This window comes from Nannobrachium achirus (genome assembly GCF_963921795.1).
Source record: "Nannobrachium achirus genome assembly, chromosome: 21".
In the NCBI taxonomy this organism is placed as follows: Eukaryota; Metazoa; Chordata; class Actinopteri; order Myctophiformes; family Myctophidae; genus Nannobrachium; species Nannobrachium achirus.
The window spans coordinates 38,594,307-38,614,700 of record NC_137828.1 but is presented as its reverse complement, the minus strand read 5'-3'; the positions used below and the strand labels follow the sequence as shown (position 1 = coordinate 38,614,700).

The 20,394-nt window shown below is 44.6% G+C and overlaps 1 protein-coding gene across 3 annotated transcripts in view; it reads left to right on the top strand.

Annotated features, from left to right (window-relative positions):
* Window positions 1-4,971: 4,971 nt before the first annotated feature.
* The window catches only part of dlgap1b (discs, large homolog-associated protein 1b), a gene marked incomplete at both ends in the record, with an annotated part of 97,474 nt that continues 82,051 nt past the window's right edge, over window positions 4,972-20,394 (top strand). The window contains 3 exons of one of the 3 annotated variants that reach the window (XM_080752319.1): window positions 4,972-5,245; window positions 5,783-6,570; window positions 9,319-9,533. In XM_080752319.1, coding sequence (XP_080608445.1) covers window positions 4,972-5,245; window positions 5,783-6,570; window positions 9,319-9,533 — 1,277 coding nt within the window. Of the gene's footprint in view, window positions 5,282-5,782; window positions 6,571-9,318; window positions 9,534-20,394 lie in introns of all 3 variants that reach the window. The other 2 variants (XM_080752320.1, XM_080752318.1) reach the window with 2 other exon arrangements.

Below are 20,394 nucleotides of genomic sequence, written 5' to 3'. Positions count from 1 at the left end.
ATTTCCTATTTCATGTTTTTTTTAGTGGTGCTAGCCGCTCCTACATCTGGCTTTGTTTGTACCTATATCCCACACTTGCCTCATTGACCAAGCTTTGCGGGACGCTACATGAAATGAACTCATAAAAAGCACCGCTCACTTAACGCTGGGTGTGATTTTTCCATGTATAAATTACTTCTTACTTACTACCTACTTCATCATACAATAGTGGGGCATAAAATAGCAAATATATAATGCCAATCTACAAGCTCAAAACGCTCGAATCAAGCTTTTTTTCACTATTTTAGAAACATTTTCGAAAGTAAAAGTGGTGAAAGTCTGTGGGGTTTATAAATATTTTACAAATGAAAAGTATTAGCTTGACTTAATACAAACTACATTGGATCCATTGGAACACATTTTTTTTTTCTTCAATTTCCTGAAAAGTTATGGTATCGGACATACTAGGTTTCCACCCGACAGTCAGTGACGATATGAATACATTGCGTGGCATAGAAAGTGAAGATTAGACTGAATGGGCGGCAGCTGCAAAGCTTGGCTCCAGATTGGCGTACCTCAGAGCCCACTTTACAGGGGATGATGGAGGCAACGGAGGAGGAATCTGTTTTCCATTTCTTTTCTATTCTTTTTTCCTTCTGCCGATAAGCGAATCTCAATCTTGTCCAAACAAGCGTGGCTGCCAAACTGAATTTAGCCCGCTGCGCTGCTGATGCAGCAAGAGGTGCTACGCTGGATAACTTATACACCTAGCATGGCTCATTTCATCACTGCTGCGTTTTATTTACTACCCCCTCCCTTGTTCAAGTACAATCACTAAATAAAAGTTGCTGAGATGTAATTATTTTTAGTTTTATTTTCAGCGGTCTGGGGACAGTAACCCACAAGGAGGGTTCCTGTTACGCTTGGTGTCGCAGGCATAGTGAAAACCAGTGGTGTAAACTATAAAGCAGTGGTTCTCAACCTTTTCAGGCCGTGACCCCCAAAATAATCATATTCTAACTGGGGACCCCCCACCCTGACGAGCACTAAGAGTTGAGGCATTACATTTTGTATAACATGGTTCTATTGGGAAAATAGCAGATCGACATCTGCTATTGCGAGGTGTTGTGTTGTGAGCATGTAGATCGGCTATTTTCACAATTTCTGCCTCTAATATTTGGCAATTTGGCCAATGTTTAACATTCTAGAGGTATTAAAAAGTCCTTAAATTGTCAAATATTGCAGGTACCTGCTATACACTTAAACTTTATGTTGGTCTGTTTACTGTTGAGTGAGAAAACAATGTTGCACATTAAGTTCATAATTTGGGGACCCCCCTGGGTCCCGACCCACAGGTTGAGAACCACTGGTGTAAAGTAACATTTACTCAAGTACTGCTCTTAAGTACAATTTTGAGGTATTTTTACTTTACTGGAGTATTTCCAGTGTTCAGTACTTTTATCTATACTCCACTACATCTCAAAATCAAATATTGTACTTTTTACTCCACTAAAATTATTTGAAAACTTTAGTTACTAATTACTTTATATATTCATTTTGGCCATTTGAAAATAGACGATATACAATCTCACAATGCGTCATTATTTTTAAAAGATTTCTTATTCTTTTAAAACTTGTGAAAAGTGACATTCTGGATAATGAGTACCTTTACTTTTCTACAATAAGTATATTTTGATAGTATACCCATACTTTTGTACTATTACTCAAGTACATTTTGTTCCGGACTACATTGCAGTATTGATACTTTTACTTAAGTAAGAAATTGGTACTTTTTTCACCCCTAGTTCCAGCTGAACCAAGCATCCGAGTGGAATGCTCACTGAAAGTATATCAGATCTACAAGTTCACACCACGTTGTGAGTTTGTAGATCTGCTCTTGTCCTGCTACAGAGCCAATTTAGGTCAAGTACTCAAGTAGAGAGCAGAAAAATGGCAGATCTACAAGCTCATCGCGTAGCGCTTCGAGCTTCGAGCTTGTAGATCTGCTATTTTGTTTTATTATTTTGAAAAAGTGAAATACTGTGTGAGGTTTCCACTCAACTACAAAGTAAATGGTGCATTTACATAGCGCCTTTATCCAAGGCGCTTTTTTTTTTGCCCGGTTGTCACATAGCTGACAACCGGGCAGCATCAGAATTCAACCGGGAAATTAACCCTAGCAAACCAGCCAGCTCGCTAGGGAAGATACTGTGCATGTGAATGTGCATGTACGTGCATGTGTTTGTGTGTGCGTGTGTGCGTGCGTGCGTGCGTGCGTGCGTGCGTGCGTGCGTGCGTGCGTGTGCGTGTGCGTGTGTGTGTGTGTGTGTGTGTGAGTGTGTCGCTAGCAGGCAGCCAGCCAACATGACCCAACTTCAGCTTTTTTGCTCCAGTGCAGGTCTCTGGCCAGCTGTGGAATGCCGCGAGGATCTTTTATTCAGGTCACATTCTGCGCTTCAGTGGCCAAGAGAAGAGAATCCCTGTCAATTGACTGCAATGAATATCTTTAGCTGGACATGGTCCAGTTTTTAAATGTGTGCGTGTGTGTGTGTGTGTGCGCGCGCACGCGTCTGTGCTTTATCTTTTCGTGCACTACATTCACTCTTGTGCACAATGTGCTGGGTTGGGGATTGGCAGTAACAGATTCCATTTTCAGTCTCACAATACGGGACACAATGCTATGACAAACAGGCCTAATTCTCTACCAGGCGGGGGGATTGGATCCGTAGATAGGGAAATGTCATGAATATTTCCCAGTGCATCTATTTATTCCCGACATAAACTCAGTGTATTCAGACACATGTGTGCAACTCGCAATGTCTCTCCCCTTTTTATCCTCCCCGCTATCTAGCAATTGATTTCCATGTTATTTCGCTCTTTTGCTCTTTCTCCCTCGTTTGCTCTCATTATGACGCCAGTCACACCCCTCTTGAGTTGCTGCTCCCCTTTCTCTTCACTCTTTGCCTTTATTTACCACACTGGCCCTTCGGTATCACTTTATAAACCACCGTAATGAATTCCCCCGTGTTGAATTGTGCCCCGGCGTTGTCAGAGCTGAGCACCCGGGCTGCATGGGGCCTAGTTATTGTCTCGTTAGCTTTACCTCCAGTCCCGACGGAGAGCGGCGAGGGTTAAGCAGCTAGCCAGCCATGCAGCCACGGTACCCGGACGGGCACAGGGACGGCTGTTAAAGGGGCTCTGATGGATGCCATTGTTTTCGTGTCACCGCGGGAGGAGAAGGTCGTTTATTGCCGGTTGCCTTGCTTGGCCCAGAAGCTGTCGGATTGGATTTTGCTGGCCAATTAGCCTGCCCTTAAGAGGAATACTAGAGGGATAGAGGGATTCTGCAGCACCAGAATGTGATCATCTGTCTGTCCGTCCGTCCGTCCGTCCGTCCGTCCGTCCGTCCGTCCGTCCGTGTGTGTGTGTGTGTGTGTGTGTGTGTGTGTGTGTGTGTGTGTGTGTGTGTGTGTGTGTGCACTAAAACTAAATGCTGTGCTCGTGCAGTGCCTTCTCTGTGGCTTCCTCTGTAATTGTGACTGGACCGGATTGTATTTTAAGGAGTAGTTCACCCCCAAAATGACTTTTTTTCAATTGATTACTCACTCCATGGAGACTTGACTTCACTAATATTTTTAGTTTTTTGTTGCATTCCTAAATGCATTTGGGTCGCCATCCGGAATCAAAGGAGGCACACTTATTATAATACATTTTTTTCTTAGGAATGCGAGAAATGCAAAAATATATTATTGAACTCAAGTCTCCATGGCGTGAGTAATCAATAGAAAAAAAGTCATTTTGGGGGTGAACTCCTCCTTGGTTCAATAAGAATGATGCTTCAGGCATTGGATATATAGGAGAAGAATCTGGGCTTTGGACTGCAGAGATGTCTCAGTCCTCACCTATTCATTGATATGTGCTGTTTAATTTTTCATATTCATAATCATATTGATGCTTCTTTGCCAACACTACTCATGGATAAATATAGCGTACACTTGAGCTGGAAATAGATGAGAGGTTCTCCGATTTCCACTTCTTCCTTTGTTACTCGCAGTTCCCTAAGATCCCGTGACTTTTTTTCCCTGTGCTTTTCTTTTGTAGCGTACTCTAATCTACTGATGCAAACTGAGAAGTGAAGCTTGGGAATTGATCGGGATGTCAGGGAATGAATGCTAAGGGTGTGCTATATTTAGAGAACATTCTTGTGGAGTGTTGAAGGACAAAAGAAAAATCTAACTGTGAAACAGAGCAACGGGCACAACTTCAGTCAGCATCAAAGATGCTTCCACATTCACAGAGCGGTTGCCAAAAGAGTATTCTCTAAACTGGAGAAGATGCACTGTGCTGCCGATTGTATGCAAATACAAAGTATTTGTCCCATCAAAACCGGGAAAGCACGTTGGGTCTTAACTCTTTTACTGCTACCTTAAGGATTTAAGGATGTCTTAAACTGTTATCAAAGTAGCTTAAAAGTAGCTTACCTTTGCGATGTTATAGAGCAATATCCATCCATTATTTCCAAACGCAATCTTTTGTAAAATACAGACGTATTTGTCATTGAGCCAAACTGACTGAAGGGGGCAGCCATTTGCAATGAACGAGGCTCGCAAATGTCCCTCACTTGCACCAGTAGTTTAGAGCATAGAAATGGAGAAACTAGATCCAGGCATAGAAAATGGCCAGAAAAGTGATTCCACCTCCATTGTTGTTTGTGTGTGGTCAAGATTTGAGACCAGCGTTATACGGAAGCTGCTGCTACTGTAAACACCCGCCACCGTGGACCCCCCCATCTGCTCACAGTGCTCAGACAGGGTAAAGAACGAATGAACGGCCACTCGTTCATGGCCCTGCGCTACTTGAATAATCGGGCGAGCGCGCTCGTTCATAGCAGTAAAAGAGTTAATGGGTTATTATACTTGTCTTTTCTGTCTTGTCTCTCTCCACGCAGAGCTCCCCCATTAGCAGCTGGATGTGTGCATCAGCCCGTCCACAATGACCATGAAAGGCCTTTCCGGCAGCCGCGGCCACCACCACGCGGTGACCTGCGACCCCTCCTCCATGACCTTGGGGCACCCGGACCGCCGGCCGTACTTCCTCAACCCCGGAGACACGCACCCGGCGGACCACCCCTACTACGCCCAGCGCAGCTCCTTCCAGCCCGAGTGCAGCCCGTACCCCGACCTGGCCAGCTGCACCTTCCCCCGCAGACACTGCAGCACCCACCACGAGCCCAAGGAGGAGTGCAGCGCTGTGGTGCCCTACACCGGCGGGCCACAGGGGAGCGCCAAGGGAGGCGGCGGCGGTAAGGATGTTAACAATGAATCTAAAATACATTAATTGCCGTTAAGAAATGTATCCGATTGAATTAAACGATTATAATTAATCATTTTATTAGATTTTTTTTGGGGGGGGGGTATAAATTATATATATTTTTTCTCTTTTTTTGGGGGGCGCTAGTGAATGTTACAGGTATGGTATTTGTGATATCAAATGTGATCTTACCATAATCTCAGTAATCCTTAATCATATTCCATCACATTCAAGGGCATTTGGAGAGAAATGAAACAAGCTCCTTAGTCTTGAGCACACTGCAGAGGGCAGGTGTGTGTGTCTGTGTCCAGCTGAAGCTCGTTGATGCGCGTTGATGTTCTATACATCAAGGCAATTATGTTTCTGCACTCATTTGGGGTTTTGGACAAGAATTTTCCCTGTGTTCCTAAAAAACGCTGCTTATCAGTTAATCAATTAATCGGTCGATAAGGTTATCAACTTAAATGAATTAATTGATCATTTGCATCCCTAGGCGGCGGGAACAACAACAACCGCGTCCCAGCCAACCTCCTGGCGCAGTTCGAGCGGCAGGCGCCGGTGCAGCGCGATGGCTACCACACACTGCAGTACAAGCGCACGGCCGCGGAGCACCAGCGCAGTGACAGCCCGGGACGCATCCGACACCTGGTCCACTCGGTCCAGAAGCTCTTCACCAAGTCCCACTCCCTGGAGGGGCCCTCGGGGGCCGGGGGGACGGGCAGTGGCGGCGGCGGGCGGGTGAACGGGGGCAAGGCCAGCCCCGACGACCCGCCATCGTCCTCGGGGACCTTGAAGCTCAGCAAGCGAGGCAAGAGCAAAGACCGCTCAAAGTCAGAGCCCAAGATGCGCACGGCCATCTCGGGCTACTGGAGCTCGGACGACACGCTGGAACGGGAGTTCTGCAACTACCACCACCACCACCGCCAGGCGCCGTCGGGGGTGATGACCATGGGGCGCCACCCGGACAAGTCGCAGTCGCAGTACTTCATGGAGTCCTACAACACCATCAGCGCCCACACGCTCAAGACGTCGCGCAGCAACAATGACGTGAAGTGCTCGACATGCTCGACGTGCTCGGCGGGCGGGGGTGGCGGGTCCGGGTCGGGGGGGCTGCCGCTGGCGAGGGCGCTGGACGCCGGGCAGCAACTGCAGCTGAAGAAGAGCTTGTGGTCGTCCACTCTGACGGTGAGCAGAGCCAGGGAGGTCTACCAGAAGGCCTCGGTCAACCTAGATAAAGCACTAGTGAAATCCGAGCAGGGACGAACCTGCCACTTCCTGCAGGTAGGACACCCAACCGCTCCGCTTAACCTCATATCTGTCATGCTGTGATGGGTCCCGGTCGCCCCTGCTTGCCTGCCTGCACGTTCCCAGACTGTATGTCACCATTCATCCTCAGCATGATGACCAGTCAGTTATCACTGTCTGTTCCTCAGTGTCTGTGTAATTTGCATGTGCATAAACGGAGATGTGTTGTTGTTACTGCTATAGGCTACCACTGTACTATATTATGTACTGCAGTAGTCCATGGGGAAGGATGTTTATATTCCACAGTTTGCCTCTGCACTCTGCAGTTAGCATATTGGATTAGCAAAATGCTAAGCTGATTTCACTATGTCTGGTGTGCACGCTTGTCTGGCACAAGAGAAATGCTTTGCATCAAGCCAGCATTTTTCTTCAAGTGGAAGAACAGAGGCAGCAGTGCCAAAATAGTTACTCCACTGTGAAGCTCTTATCCGTCTTCAAAGCCTAAATATCCACATGGCAGTGCCGCATCTTGCTACTGCTGTTGTGGCAGCAGCAGTAGCTGCTAATGCCCCGAGTGTGAGCATGCATGCATGCATGTGGCATGTCTTTCTGACTGTCTCTACGTATGCATGCATCTATCTGTCAGAACTAGAGGTGGATGCTGCTGGGAGACCAGAGGAAACCGGAGGGTATAAGCCAACAGTATATGGAGAGAATTGAGCTCCCATGGTACCCCACACTGCCTCCCTATTTGCCCTCCTCCCCTCCCCCTTCCCTGGAAGAAGATAAAAGAGGAAGACATTCCGTCTGATGCATCCTCTTCTCACAGCCACATGCGCTGCAAATATGAGCCCGGGGAGAGAGAGATGGATGAGACAGAGCGGGGTGACGCAGAGAAAGTGCACACGTGTTGGCATACAGGGGACCAACAGAGAGCATGAGGGGAGGGGAGGAGAAACTCTGACTGTGGCCATGCATTTTAACAGCTTGGAAGACGGAGGAAGGCAGATGAAGGAGGGATGTTGTGCATGCATGGCCACACGTTTTCTCAGCCAGGAGGGACCGGCTTTACATAAGAGTTTCCAGAGGCTTTATTCTTTAAAATGAAATGGGATTTCATGTCCTGTCTTACCTTCACATACACACACACACACACATGTGCAGAGTGCTCACATGGTGACGCCCCCACGTAAACACTTCCACAGACATGCATACCTTTAAGCCTGCAGCATGTATAAATCAAGCGCTAAATCCCTCTGTCCTGCACCTTGGTAAAGGTTGAGGTTGAAAAATGCGTTGAGTATCTTGAGAGCTCCTGCGCTCCGCACCGCACCGCTAGAATGCCAGGGTCATCCTGCGGAATTCAGACGTGTCCCATTCAAAATGCACCGACTTTCTTCAGGTCTGTGCAGATGTTGATGTTCACTTGCAGGGCCTTTTTCTATGTCTGCAGACAATCACTCTGTCTGTCACTGGTGGTTCTGGTTGGCATCAGGGTCTGTGGCTTGGTTTCCCCTAGCTACCACTTCCTGCTGAATGACTCTCACGCATCATTCATTTATTCAGCCTAGCCTGTCTCTCTCTCTCTCTCTCTCTCTCTCTCTCTCTCTCTCTCTCTCTCTCTCTCTCTCTCTCTCTCTCTCTCCCTCTCTCTCTCTCTCTCTCACACTCTCGCTCTCTCTCACTTTCTTTCTTTCTCTCACACTGTATCTCTTTTCTTTCTCTCACCTCAGAGCTGGTGCCCTAAAAGCCACTCACGTTGGGACCACAGTGGTTTCCACTGAACAAAACTGTCTTTGTTTTGCTAGCACTTTTACCCTCCAACCCCCCCTCCTCTCTCTCTCTCTCTCTGTCTCTCGCGCTAACTCCGAGATAGCCTTGGCTCCTTTTTTTTTTCTTTTTTTACACATTCATTGGAAGTGTGTGAAAAGTCAGAAACGTGGACCAGGGGGCCGCGCAGCACTGCAACGTTTTCTTTTTGTCTAAACAATTCATCCGGCTGCATTTGATATGCCACATGCGTCACAGGAAAGACTTGCGGAGGCCTTCGGTGCGTGCGCGCTCATGGTACGGTCATCGCTGTCTCCTCCTCGCGAATTACGTTACTGTCGATCACTGATCTTTCACAGCATGATGGGTAAAATGTCCCTGGATGGAGGGTGAGCCGGTAGGTGTGTTTTTGTGGTTGCTTGTCAGGGGGATATTTAAGGATAGGGAAGGACATCCTTCTTTGGACCCTTTTGTGTCTGCATGTTTTCTCGAGTAAGTTGTTTTTGAAAGTCTAGTCTCCTGTCCCGTGCAGTGTCGTCGTCAGCATGGTTTAATTCATTTAGGCCTTAACGCAAATCTGTGTCACTTTAGATTTGAACCACTTTAACTATTATTTTATGCTTTAACTATTGAAAAATAGCAGATATACAAGCTCACAGCAAGCTCGTAGATATACCATTTTTGAAAAATCGTGAACATTGGTGCAAGTCTTTGAATATGATTGACCTGATTCTATAAGTGTCTTCTAAATCCTTCTTCTAAATCAGTGGTTCTCAAACTTTGTCATGTCAAGGACCCACAACATTTGGCCGCGGATGCCCATCTCAAAATATGTTGTCCCAGGGACCACCCAGAAGCAAATATTTGAGCTTTTAAAAAGATATTCAACAAAAAAAAGCCTGGCACTCGATGCCGCACTGTGAGCTTTTAGATCTGCTATTTTTCAACAGTTAAATCATTAAATAATTCTAGGGTTCTAAATGGGTTTTAATTCAGTCCTCCCCATCTCTACAGGTGCCGCAGGATGAGTGGTGCGGCCTCGCCCCGCTGGGGAAAGACGTTGAGATCCCCTGTCGGAGGATGCGCAGCGGCAGCTACATCAAGGCCATGGCGGACGAGGACAGCGGGGACTCGGACTGCAGCCCCAAGCCCTCGCCCAAGGTTCAGGCGCGGCGAGCCAGCTACCTGAAGGCTACCCAGCCGTCCCTCACCGAGATGACCACCCTCCAGTGAGTAACGTTACACTATAATTCGTCACTGTCAGGCAGAAACCTTGTAAGTTTGAAATATTTAGGTTTTTTCTTTTGCAAAGTAAAGCCCTGCTTCATCATACAAGACTGTCGCACAAAACAAGTGAAAATAGCAGATCTACAAGCACACCGCTTTGTGGATTGGCTATTTTCACTAGTTTAAATCATTTTTAAAATGATAAATGTTGTTCCACCCGACAACGACGAATGTGTGTACTGTGTATGTGTGTGTGTGTGTGTGTGTGTGCGTGCGTGCGTGCGTGCGTGCTAACGTGCGTGCGTGCGTGTTTGTGTGTGTGAGCTTCCTAACTCTAACCTAGCTTGGGATCAACACCATTTTTGGGTTTCTCATCCGGTCGGAGCAGAAACAACTCTACATCAGCCGGAACACACGACTGTGAACTTTTCCCCTAGTTTAAAGTGTGTGAAGTTTGATATATTCATTTCTGTTTTTTTCTTTTTTTTTCTTTTTTATAATAATCGTTTAGTATGTCTGTCTATCTTTTATTATAACTTGGCATTGCGTGACTAGCGTGACTAAACCACTTGAGTCACATTATGTGGGGAACAAAAACAATGCGATGCCAACAGGAACACACCACCAGAACAGGGTCAGGCACTGACCTGTGTGTGCCTTATGAAATTCCAGGTCCCAAATGTGTTTGTGCGCGTGGTGTTGCCCCGTTCTTGCGTGCGTGTCTTTGTGCACGTGTGTATCTGAAGCCCTCATGTGCGTGTTAGCATTTCAGTATTCAGTTCCTTTATGTGAAGTTCAAAAGAGTGTGTAAATCAAATCAAATCAAATCAAATTACGTTTATTGATAGAGCACATTTAAAAACAACTTTCGCTGTACCAAAGTGCTATACAGACATTTCTCATCACAGCAATATAACAATAATACAAATAAACACCCAGAAGCATAATAATAAAGAGAAATTACATAAAACGGAAACAATGAGACAATAAAAGCAGAGAGAACGTGTCAGGAGGATTCAAATGTTTGTGATTAAAACAGGGTTTTGAGCCTGGATTTAAAAGAATGCATAATGAACACTCCAGATCTTGCTGCGTGTTCAGCTTGCTTATTATGCAGACATGCTGATTGACTGAAACTAACCGAAATATACCAAGCGCCCAAGAGTGCAAGAAAAAAAACGTGAGGGAGAGACAGGGGGAAAGGGGGACTGCCCCATAGGTCGAACTCCCGTTGGGTCGAACAGCGTCGACAGGTTAGATAATCACCCGCGTCACGGTTACTGAGTTTAGGGTTAGGTTTAGGCATAGTTTTACTGAGGTTAGGGTTAGGGTTAAGGTTAGGTTTTGGTGGTCGATCCAAAGGGTGTTCGACCTAATGACATGTTATCGGGGAAAGAGAGTCAGAGTGAGACAGAGAAAGATAACGTGAGAGAGAGTAACGGACAAAGAGAAAGTGTTACACCATCAGAGTTTAACACAAGGGTGACTAATTTGAGATAGCAAAGTGCAATAACTCTCCCCGTGAAGGTCTCAGAAATGTCCCCCTTCCAAGACATATGTTCTCGTTTTCCCCCCCCTTCTGAAACGTTTTCTAAGTATGAAATATTATACCATAATACCACTCTGACTGTTAGTTATCGGTCATAAAGACAGGTCTCACAGATTCCCCATTTGAGAGGTCAATTGAAATGCTAATTCACATTTGGAAGACAATAGAACCCCCGCTGGCAGCAGGGGAGGAGGTGTTGAACCCTTGGGCCGAAAGGGAGAGAATGTACCTGTCAATTTGACTGATAAATGCAGTCAGAGTGGAAGTGATTTTTTTCAGTCACCCGAGTGTTAATGAATCAATTAACCCCTTAAACCACATACTTAGTTGACTGGAATCCCTCAGGGCTCTACGCTAGGGGCTCACTAGTTGCGACCATAGGTCACATGTTTAGTATGAAAACCTGCAGATCATGTCTGTCCGTCCGTCCGTCCGTCCGTCCGTCCGTCTGTCCGTCCGTCACATTTCACGCTGAGGAGAGACGCCTCATTAAAGGTTAATGATGCGTCACATGTCAGCGTGACATGAGGCGTGACGCCTTATGTCACGATGAGGCATGATCTGATGTCTTGATGACATCAGATCTCTAAGTCATCAATACACGTCCTTGTCTCTTTTATGCCCATATGGAGATCACTGATGTCATCAATATTAAGCCAATATCTGGGAATGTCCATTGTGTCAGTCTCATGTGGTCCATGACGTCAGACATCTCCATATTTGGAAAATATGGCCACATTTTGTCCAACTTAAACAACCATCCAGGTCTGTGCATTTTTTTTGGTCAAAGTTGGTCCCATGCCAATTAAAGTGCCAAAGTCTGCCGTCACCCAGGCGGATGCGAGCACGTGCCCATGTCGCTTCCCTTAGGGCGTCTTACTACTATATGTTTTCGCTCTACACTAAACGTCTTCGGTGAAAATAGCCGATCTATGAGCTTGCAGATCTGCTATTTATCGTGCAGAATGTTCAATAGGGATTCATGAACTGGGCTTCATGTGGTTAATTTCACTTTAATTTCTCTGTGCAGGAACAGCCAGTGAGTGAGCGAATTAGAGAGGACGAAACAGATGGAGAGAGAGGGATGGGGGGGGGGGGGGGGGGGGGGGTTAGTGTGTGATCACGTTGCACCTTTCTGTTTGTCTGTCAATACCCGACTCTCAGTGGCCCAGTTTTAATTACCTGTTCCCTGTGTACACCTCAGATAACACTGCTATCTTCGCAGTCTGCCTCTGTGTCTCTCCACTCAGGCCATAACACTCTACCGTATGATAAAGGAAAATAGATGACACCTCCGGGGCGGGCGTTGGATGGGGTTGTGGAGCAGGAATAAAGAATGGGGTTTGAATTCCAGTGGTGGAATTCAAAATGTACTTGTGTAAAATAATTGTAGTGGAGTAAAGGTTCAATATTTGTGTAAGTAAAATTATTGGAAATTGGAAAAACTCAAGTCAAGTACAAATACCTCAAACTGAGAATGGGGTTTGAATTCCTCTGCGGTGCCTCCGGCTTGGCTGGCCGCTCCAACCAACACAATTGACTGTGTTCACAGATGGGAAGCTGGCAGGGCAGACCCGGCAGAGTGATCTCTATCGCTGAACTTTAGCAATAGACTCTGGTTGGTCAAGGTGCCTATTATATTCAACAGAGGGTCACGGAACTGGGAAGAATGGCATGTTCCTCCACATGCGTTACACGACTCTCCCTGTGAAACTCCTTGTTGTAGTTGAAACAAAAATGGCCGGTGTCCTTGCATGCATTTGGAGAAAGTGAAATGGCTGTATTCTTTAAATTTTACCCTTGAGAAAAGCTTTCTAGCACAACAACAGTCTAGAGCAGGGGTCTTCAGCAGGGGGTCCGGGACCCCCAGAGTTACTTCAGGGGGTCCTCCAAATCTTTGTGTGATAAGAAACCTTTTTTCTCCTTGTCTTATATTAACCACTTGAACCCTAGCATCCATATTCTGAGAACATTAGCCAAAAATAGCAGATCTACAAGCTCACAACGCCTCGCGCTGCGAGGCGTTGTGAGCTTGTAGATCGGCTATTTTCAGCAAAGAGCTTTGGTGTAGAGGGGGCAAAGAGCAGACAGAAGTACTGAGTGAAACGTCAGGTTTATTAAGTATTGACGGTTCAAGTGGTTAAATATATGAAAACACAAATTGACATGAATCCAAAATACACGATAATTGTGCAGTCAAACGATGAAACTATATGGAATCTATGAAGAAGTTGTGGGGGTTCATGATTCATCTTTCTCTCAACTAAGGGGTCCTTGGCCTGAAAGTGTTGAAGACCCCTGGTCCAGAGTATACTGTAGATCACCAGTAAGACTCCCTAATCGGGAGATAAGCGACCGTAGGTCTGCCTTAAGAATAAGGGTACAAGATGACTGGGCACTGTGCACCTAAATATTGTTGGCACCTCAATGTTAAGTTGGATGAAATAATTGCTGTGTGTGGTTCTATATGGGCTGTGTCAATAACTTTGACAAATAATAGCTTGCAGCAACATCTAAAAAAAATACATTTGAATAGCCAAATGTATACAAATATCGTGGTTAAAAAAAAACTAAGTTAGTTCATATTGGGGAACCATGAACTTGAGTTCAAAATGTAGAATTATGAACTGTAAAATGAACTAGTTCATTTTAGAAGTTTTTAACTTGAACTTGAACTAGTTCATGTTGAAGTGAACTTTCCCAACACTGTATTTAAATAGTCCGAGAACCACAGCATAAGAACGATAAAGGTTATTTAATGAAGCAAAGAAATTAGTGTATTGTTGATATAAAATGAATATTGGCGGAAAGAGGGGCGGGGTAGAGGTTCAGGGGTTCAACCCCCACCCCACTAACATCAGTTGCCCCAACTCCCATATCCAACCAAGCACCCATATGTGCATGTATAAACATATGCAGATGAAGTCTTCACAGTGCAGAGCTGGTAAAGTTCACTTTCATCATTCATAAAGAGGCATGAGGAGAATATCAGTGTTTCTACATGCACATGCACGTCACACACACACGCACAGATCAAGTGGCACAGCTTGGGGCTTACTAATGACTTTAATTTGTTCTGGGGAACATCCCCATCATCATCATTTGATGGAATGTGATGAACAAACACAACTGCAGTGCTGCTTGTAGATGATAAAGAGCAATTCAATGTTTCACACTTATGACTTGATTCAATTATCATGTGCCTCGTATTGCATCACATAGATGTTGTATGTTTGAATGATGAATTAATTACTCCTGAATCATCACCAGGCCTCACCAGACATTCTTTTCACACTCTTATGCAATACAAGCTATATTAAAAATCTATATTTATATTAAATGTATTGAATATTATATTGTAAAAAATAACCTGCTACTTGCAGGGATCTATGGATGTCTAGATCGGTTGGTTTGTCCGTCCGTCCGTCCGTCCGTCCGTCCGTCCGTCCGTCCGTCCGTCCATTTTAAGATCCTTGCACACATTTATTATTTTGTAGCTGTCAGGCAGAAAACACCAGCGAACTCAATTTTTTCAGTAGCATGCGATAGTACTTGACCCCAAAGCTAACTTAATTCCTTTTCAAATAAAACAGTGAACAGATAAGAGCATGTCTTTAAGTGGCTGGGATTATTTCACACACAAAGAAATAATAGGAGAACATACCATCCTGTTTCCTCGCTCACTAACCATCTTTCTCTGCTGCACACAAACTGATTTATTTCTGTCCCAGATCTTATCAAGTTTATCTTTTTTATTTCTCGACGGGAACTGGCGTCCTGGATAATGGGTTGCAGCAGTAATCACTTTCTCCATCCCTCTTCCTCTACCTCCTTCCATCTCTATAGTCGGCCAGGGGAGAACTGTGAAAGCAGTGGTGGAAGAGGTACTCAGACTTTGGACTTAAAAAGTAGCAATACCACAATCTTTGAATACTATTTTACAAGTAAATGTCCTGTATTCAAAATCCTACTTAAGTCAAAGTACAAAAGTATTACCGTCAAATACCTATTATATACTCAGAGTTGGGTGTAACGTGTTACAAAGTAACGCGTTACTGTAATAATAATACTTTTTCCGGTAACGAGTAGTGTAACGGCACTACTCCTCCGAATAGATAATAACACTACAAATACTGCCTGGTCGCGTTACTCGCTATTCGCTACTTTCGTGCCTGCAGTTCCTGCTTCTGCCTTCAGCAGGAACCGATTGTAAACATCATCACTTGCCTTTTAGAACATTGGAATTGTCATTTCACTAAAATAACTAACCAGAGAAAAGGTAATCAAACACAAGTGATTTTCTGCGCAGCAGCATGTCACGGTGACATTTTGCCAATCAAGCAGCCACCCGACATTTGATAACCGTCGCACATAGATTAATACAAGGGGCTAAATACAGCAAAACCCCCAAATAAGGAGATTTATAATATCAAGCAAAGAAATTAATTACCCTTTGCTATGATTCAAGAGGGAGAAAGAGAGAGAATGAGAGAAAGAGAGAGAGACAAAAGAGAAAAAAGGGCGCATATCAGGAGGTGCACAAACCCGTTTGAATCACAGCCTAGATTAATATCCTACATGTGAAAAGATAAACCAAAACCCAAATAGTTAGTATTAAATATCCAAGCCACAGGAATGAATTACCCTACTGGAAATCCATACATATATTGTAGGCTGAGAGAGAGAGAGGGAAAGAGCACCTCACCTAGCTCTGAGACTCTGACGCTGTCATGATGACGGACAATTAATAAATATATTCCTTATGCAAAAACATCGCTGTTATGTTGCTTTTTTAAGCCAATGGGAAGTTTTCCACAGCTAGAATCAGTTTGAAATTTGTTTTAGTGCTTCTGCTGCACACGGAGTGATCTCATTGTAGTTCCATCACTTTTGCCTGCAGCTACAGTATGACCTGCTGCGCTCTGTGGGAGAAAATCTCCACCAGGTCATGTCCACCTCTGGACTGTAAAATTCATAGGAGCCAAATGGAATGAGATCTGCTTAAACTTACTGACAAACGGATACAGAACCATATAGGCTATATAATGTCAGGTGGAAACCTTGTATGTCCGTAAATAAAAACGAATACATTCATGAATGTATAATGGCAGCTGTTTGTTTGTTTTTGGGTTTTTTTCTGCACAATGGGAGTCCTAAATTACAACAAGGCACCAGGGGCTCCGAAATAATTACATTATCATTTGTATTTATTGTTATCTATCTATAAATGCGAGAAGTCTCTGCGTGTCTGTCTGTCTGTGTGTCTGTAATCCGCGTATCTCGAGAACCGTTCGTCCCACCGGCTTCAGATTCGGCACGCGTGTTCCCCGCCGCGGCACGGAGTGCAGTGCCGGGCCTCGACCCGACCCGACGCGCGGTTTTCCCTAACCGGCGCGAAACGTTCGGAATCTCCTTATGCGGGCTGATTGTTGACATCAGGCTGTTCCGGAGGAAATCGCCGCAAGCGATGAGTCATTGTGACATCACATCATAAAAGGCTCTGAGATCACTTACGCCACATGAGTCAACAAAAAATGCCATGGTTACGTATTCTGATGTTCCTATATGGGCATAAAAGGACACAGGCAAACATATGGTCAAAACGGCTCTTATGACAACAGGTATAATGGGGTTTGCATTAAAGGGTGGGGCATTCATTCCCTATTTCAAAGGGTTTTCCGGAACCGGCACTATGTCTGCATAGATCTCCATTTATGGGCATAAAATGGATGCAGACAGACAGATACGGATATCTCCATATATGAGCATAAATGGACACAGGCAAACAGATGGTCAAAGATCTCCATATATGGGCATAAAATGGACGCAAAAAGACAGATACAGATATCTCCATATATGGGCATAAATGGACACAGGCAAACAGATGGTCAAAACGGGTCCTATGACAACAGGTATTATGGGGTTTGCATTAAAGGGGGAACCAGCACTGTGTCTGCAACACAGTCGGAGGCACAGACAGATACAGAGATCTCCATAATGGGCATAAAGGGACACAGACAAACAGATACAGAGATCTCCATATATGGGCATTGTGACATCACATCATAAAAGGCTCTGAGATCACGTACGCCACATGAGTCAACAAAAAATGCCATGGTTACGTATTCTGATGTTCCTATATGGGCATAAAAGGACACAGGCAAACATATGGTCAAAACGGCTCTTATGACAACAGGTATAATGGGGTTTGCATTAAAGGGTGGGGCATTCATTCCCTATTTCAAAGGGTTTTCCGGAACCGGCACTATGTCTGCATAGATCTCCATTTATGGGCATAAAATGGATGCAGACAGACAGATACGGATATCTCCATATATGAGCATAAATGGACACAGGCAAACAGATGGTCAAAGATCTCCATATATGGGCATAAAATGGACGCAAAAAGACAGATACAGATATCTCCATATATGGGCATAAATGGACACAGGCAAACAGATGGTCAAAACGGGTCCTATGACAACAGGTATTATGGGGTTTGCATTAAAGGGGGAACCAGCACTGTGTCTGCAACACAGTCGGAGGCACAGACAGATACAGAGATCTCCATAATGGGCATAAAGGGACACAGACAAACAGATACAGAGATCTCCATATATGGGCATGAAATGGATGCAGACAGACAGATGGTCAATACAGGTCCTACAGAGATCTCCATATATGGACATAAAATGGACGTGGACAGATAGATATCCCCATATATGGGCATAAATGGACACACGCAAACAGATGGTCAATACAGGTCCTACAGAGATCTCCATATATGGACATAAAATGGACGTGGATAGATAGATATCCCCATATATGGGCATAAATGGACACACGCAAACAGATGGTCAAAACAGATCCTATGACAACAGGTATAATGGGGTTTGCATTAAAGGGCGGGGCATTCATCCCCTATTTACATTGTTCCCGAGTTGGCCAGGGCGCCGACTAGACGCTCGGCCGCCCTTTGGGCGGCCGAGCTTCTAGTTATTATAATTATACTCATTCAAATGACCACCAGTGAGCCTTGGGACTCACTTCATTGAACAACAACTGTATTGTATTAGAAATTATTATAATATCTAATAAATATTAATACATCTATATATGACTTTTTTATGAAGAGTAACGCAAAAGTAGTGTAACGTGTAGTGTAACTAGTTACTTTCTCCAGGGAGTAATGAAGTAGTGTAAGGCACTACTTTTTTCAAAGGTAATATGTAATATGTAGTGCACTACTTTTTTGAGTAACGGACCCCAACTCAGTCATTATGCAGAATGTCCATTTCAGAATCTTATCATATACTAGCCAAATAAAGATAATTTTGGAGTCCTTGACACAAAAACGTTTGAGAAGCACAGACATACAGTATAGAGCAGTGGTTTTGAGTTCTGGGCTCTGAGCTCAAAATTGTTCCAAATAGTATTTCGCCAGCTCCCCACAACAGTAAATATTTAATAATATAAGAAGGCATATCAGAATAATTCTTTTTGATTGGTATTAATATTTATATCCCCAGGTACAGTACATCCAGGATCTTTCTTTCGCTACAAATCTTCTCCATGTCTCTTGGGTCTGACCCAAGAGACATCTTCTTTTTCCTGCTGGTGTCCATCTCATGGCTACCCTTGGGATGGCACTTGGGTCCATTCTTCACACATGTCCAATCCACATGCATCTTCTGAACTTGATCACATCTGACAGTGGGTTCAGTCCTCTTCTGCTGTAAAGGTTTTCATTTGAGAATGTCCTAAGGCTTCTTGTCTGGAATACGTCTAGCTTGTGACAGATGGTCTGTGTCACTTTCCATGACTCTGTCCCATACAGGGGAACCCCAAGGACATAACTGCTCTTAAATATACTCAGCGAAGTTTTTGTAACGTACAGTAGATGTGCACAGGCACGTGCACACATAGACATCAAAGGGGGCGTGAGCCCCTGCCCTTTTATCTGTCTGTAAAAAAGTGCCCTCTCAAGACCATGAATGCAGTTTTTACGATGGTGAAAGAAATGCAAATGCCCTCTTTCCATGCCATACCTGAAGGCAGCATTCTCTTGAATTTCAAGAAAATTGCCTTGTCCAAACTCTCCTGAACTTGAATGCAGCATCTCTCTGTAGAAATGAAGCATTGAAAATAGCAGACCTCCAGTTCCACGTGAAAGCCATCAAACCACAGAGTGGTGAAGCAGAGCAGCGTGTTCTCCTCCTGCAGCAGCGCAGCACAGGCAGTAGAGAAGAGAGGCGTTTGAAAAGCACTCTTGAGAATATTGACAGCTTTCATGACGTCAGACAATTCAGCACTAATCAGCCACAGCCTTTACAAGTGCTATTAGTCCACGTTTCTGGTGTGTAAATTAAATGCTCCTTTGCACTGGATTCATGTTATGCGTATATTTTCTGATATTCAAATAATTTAGATTTATTAATTTCCCCCCTTGGAATGAGGACCCCTGATGTATGTTTTGTAATACTTTTAATCTTCAAAGTAATTTGTAACTAAAGCTGTCAAACAGTTTTTGTGGAGTAAAAAGTACAATATTTGCCTCCCAGTTGTAAAGGAGTAAAAGTCTAAATTCTTGAAAAACTGTAAAAGTACCTCAAAGCTGTACTCGAATGAATGAAATGAAATACCTACTCATCCCACAAGGGAAATTCAGATATCGCAGCCCAACCCAGCTGCTTTTTTTCTTCAGCTTAACCCAGCCACCTGATACACGTGTTATCATATCCTATGGATGGGACTGTTATCAAAATTGTCATACCTTAGCCAAGGCTCAGTAGTCAGACTACCAACTACCAGTAGCTGGGTAGTCCCAATATCAACCTTAACTCAATCAGCGCCTTTCACAGGATGTCGCGTGAAAAGTAATAGAGTATCTATAGAGCCATTCACGCGATGTCGCGTGAAAAGTAATATATTACTGTAACGGCGAGTAAAAATACCTAGTACAATGGCCGACGCTCCGGAGACGAAATCCGCGCTGATTTGTCATCATCACGGCTCCACGAGCACACAATAGTCATCCCATAACATTGAGGTGGACGGCCGATCTCATCTTTAATGTCCATTATCTCAAAACTACACTTTAGAAGCTAGGATGGAGGCAGATGCTCGCTTATTTTACACAGTTATAAAAGCTCCCGGTCGGCCATTACACAACTCCACGTGGACACGCATCGGTTCCGGCGCACGATCCGATGACGTCAGACCGGAAGTACTTCCGGTCTAGACTTCTGGCCTTCAAAATAAGACAGCGGCCGTTAATGGGGCCGGGAGGGGGCACTCTGGACCCCCTAATCCGT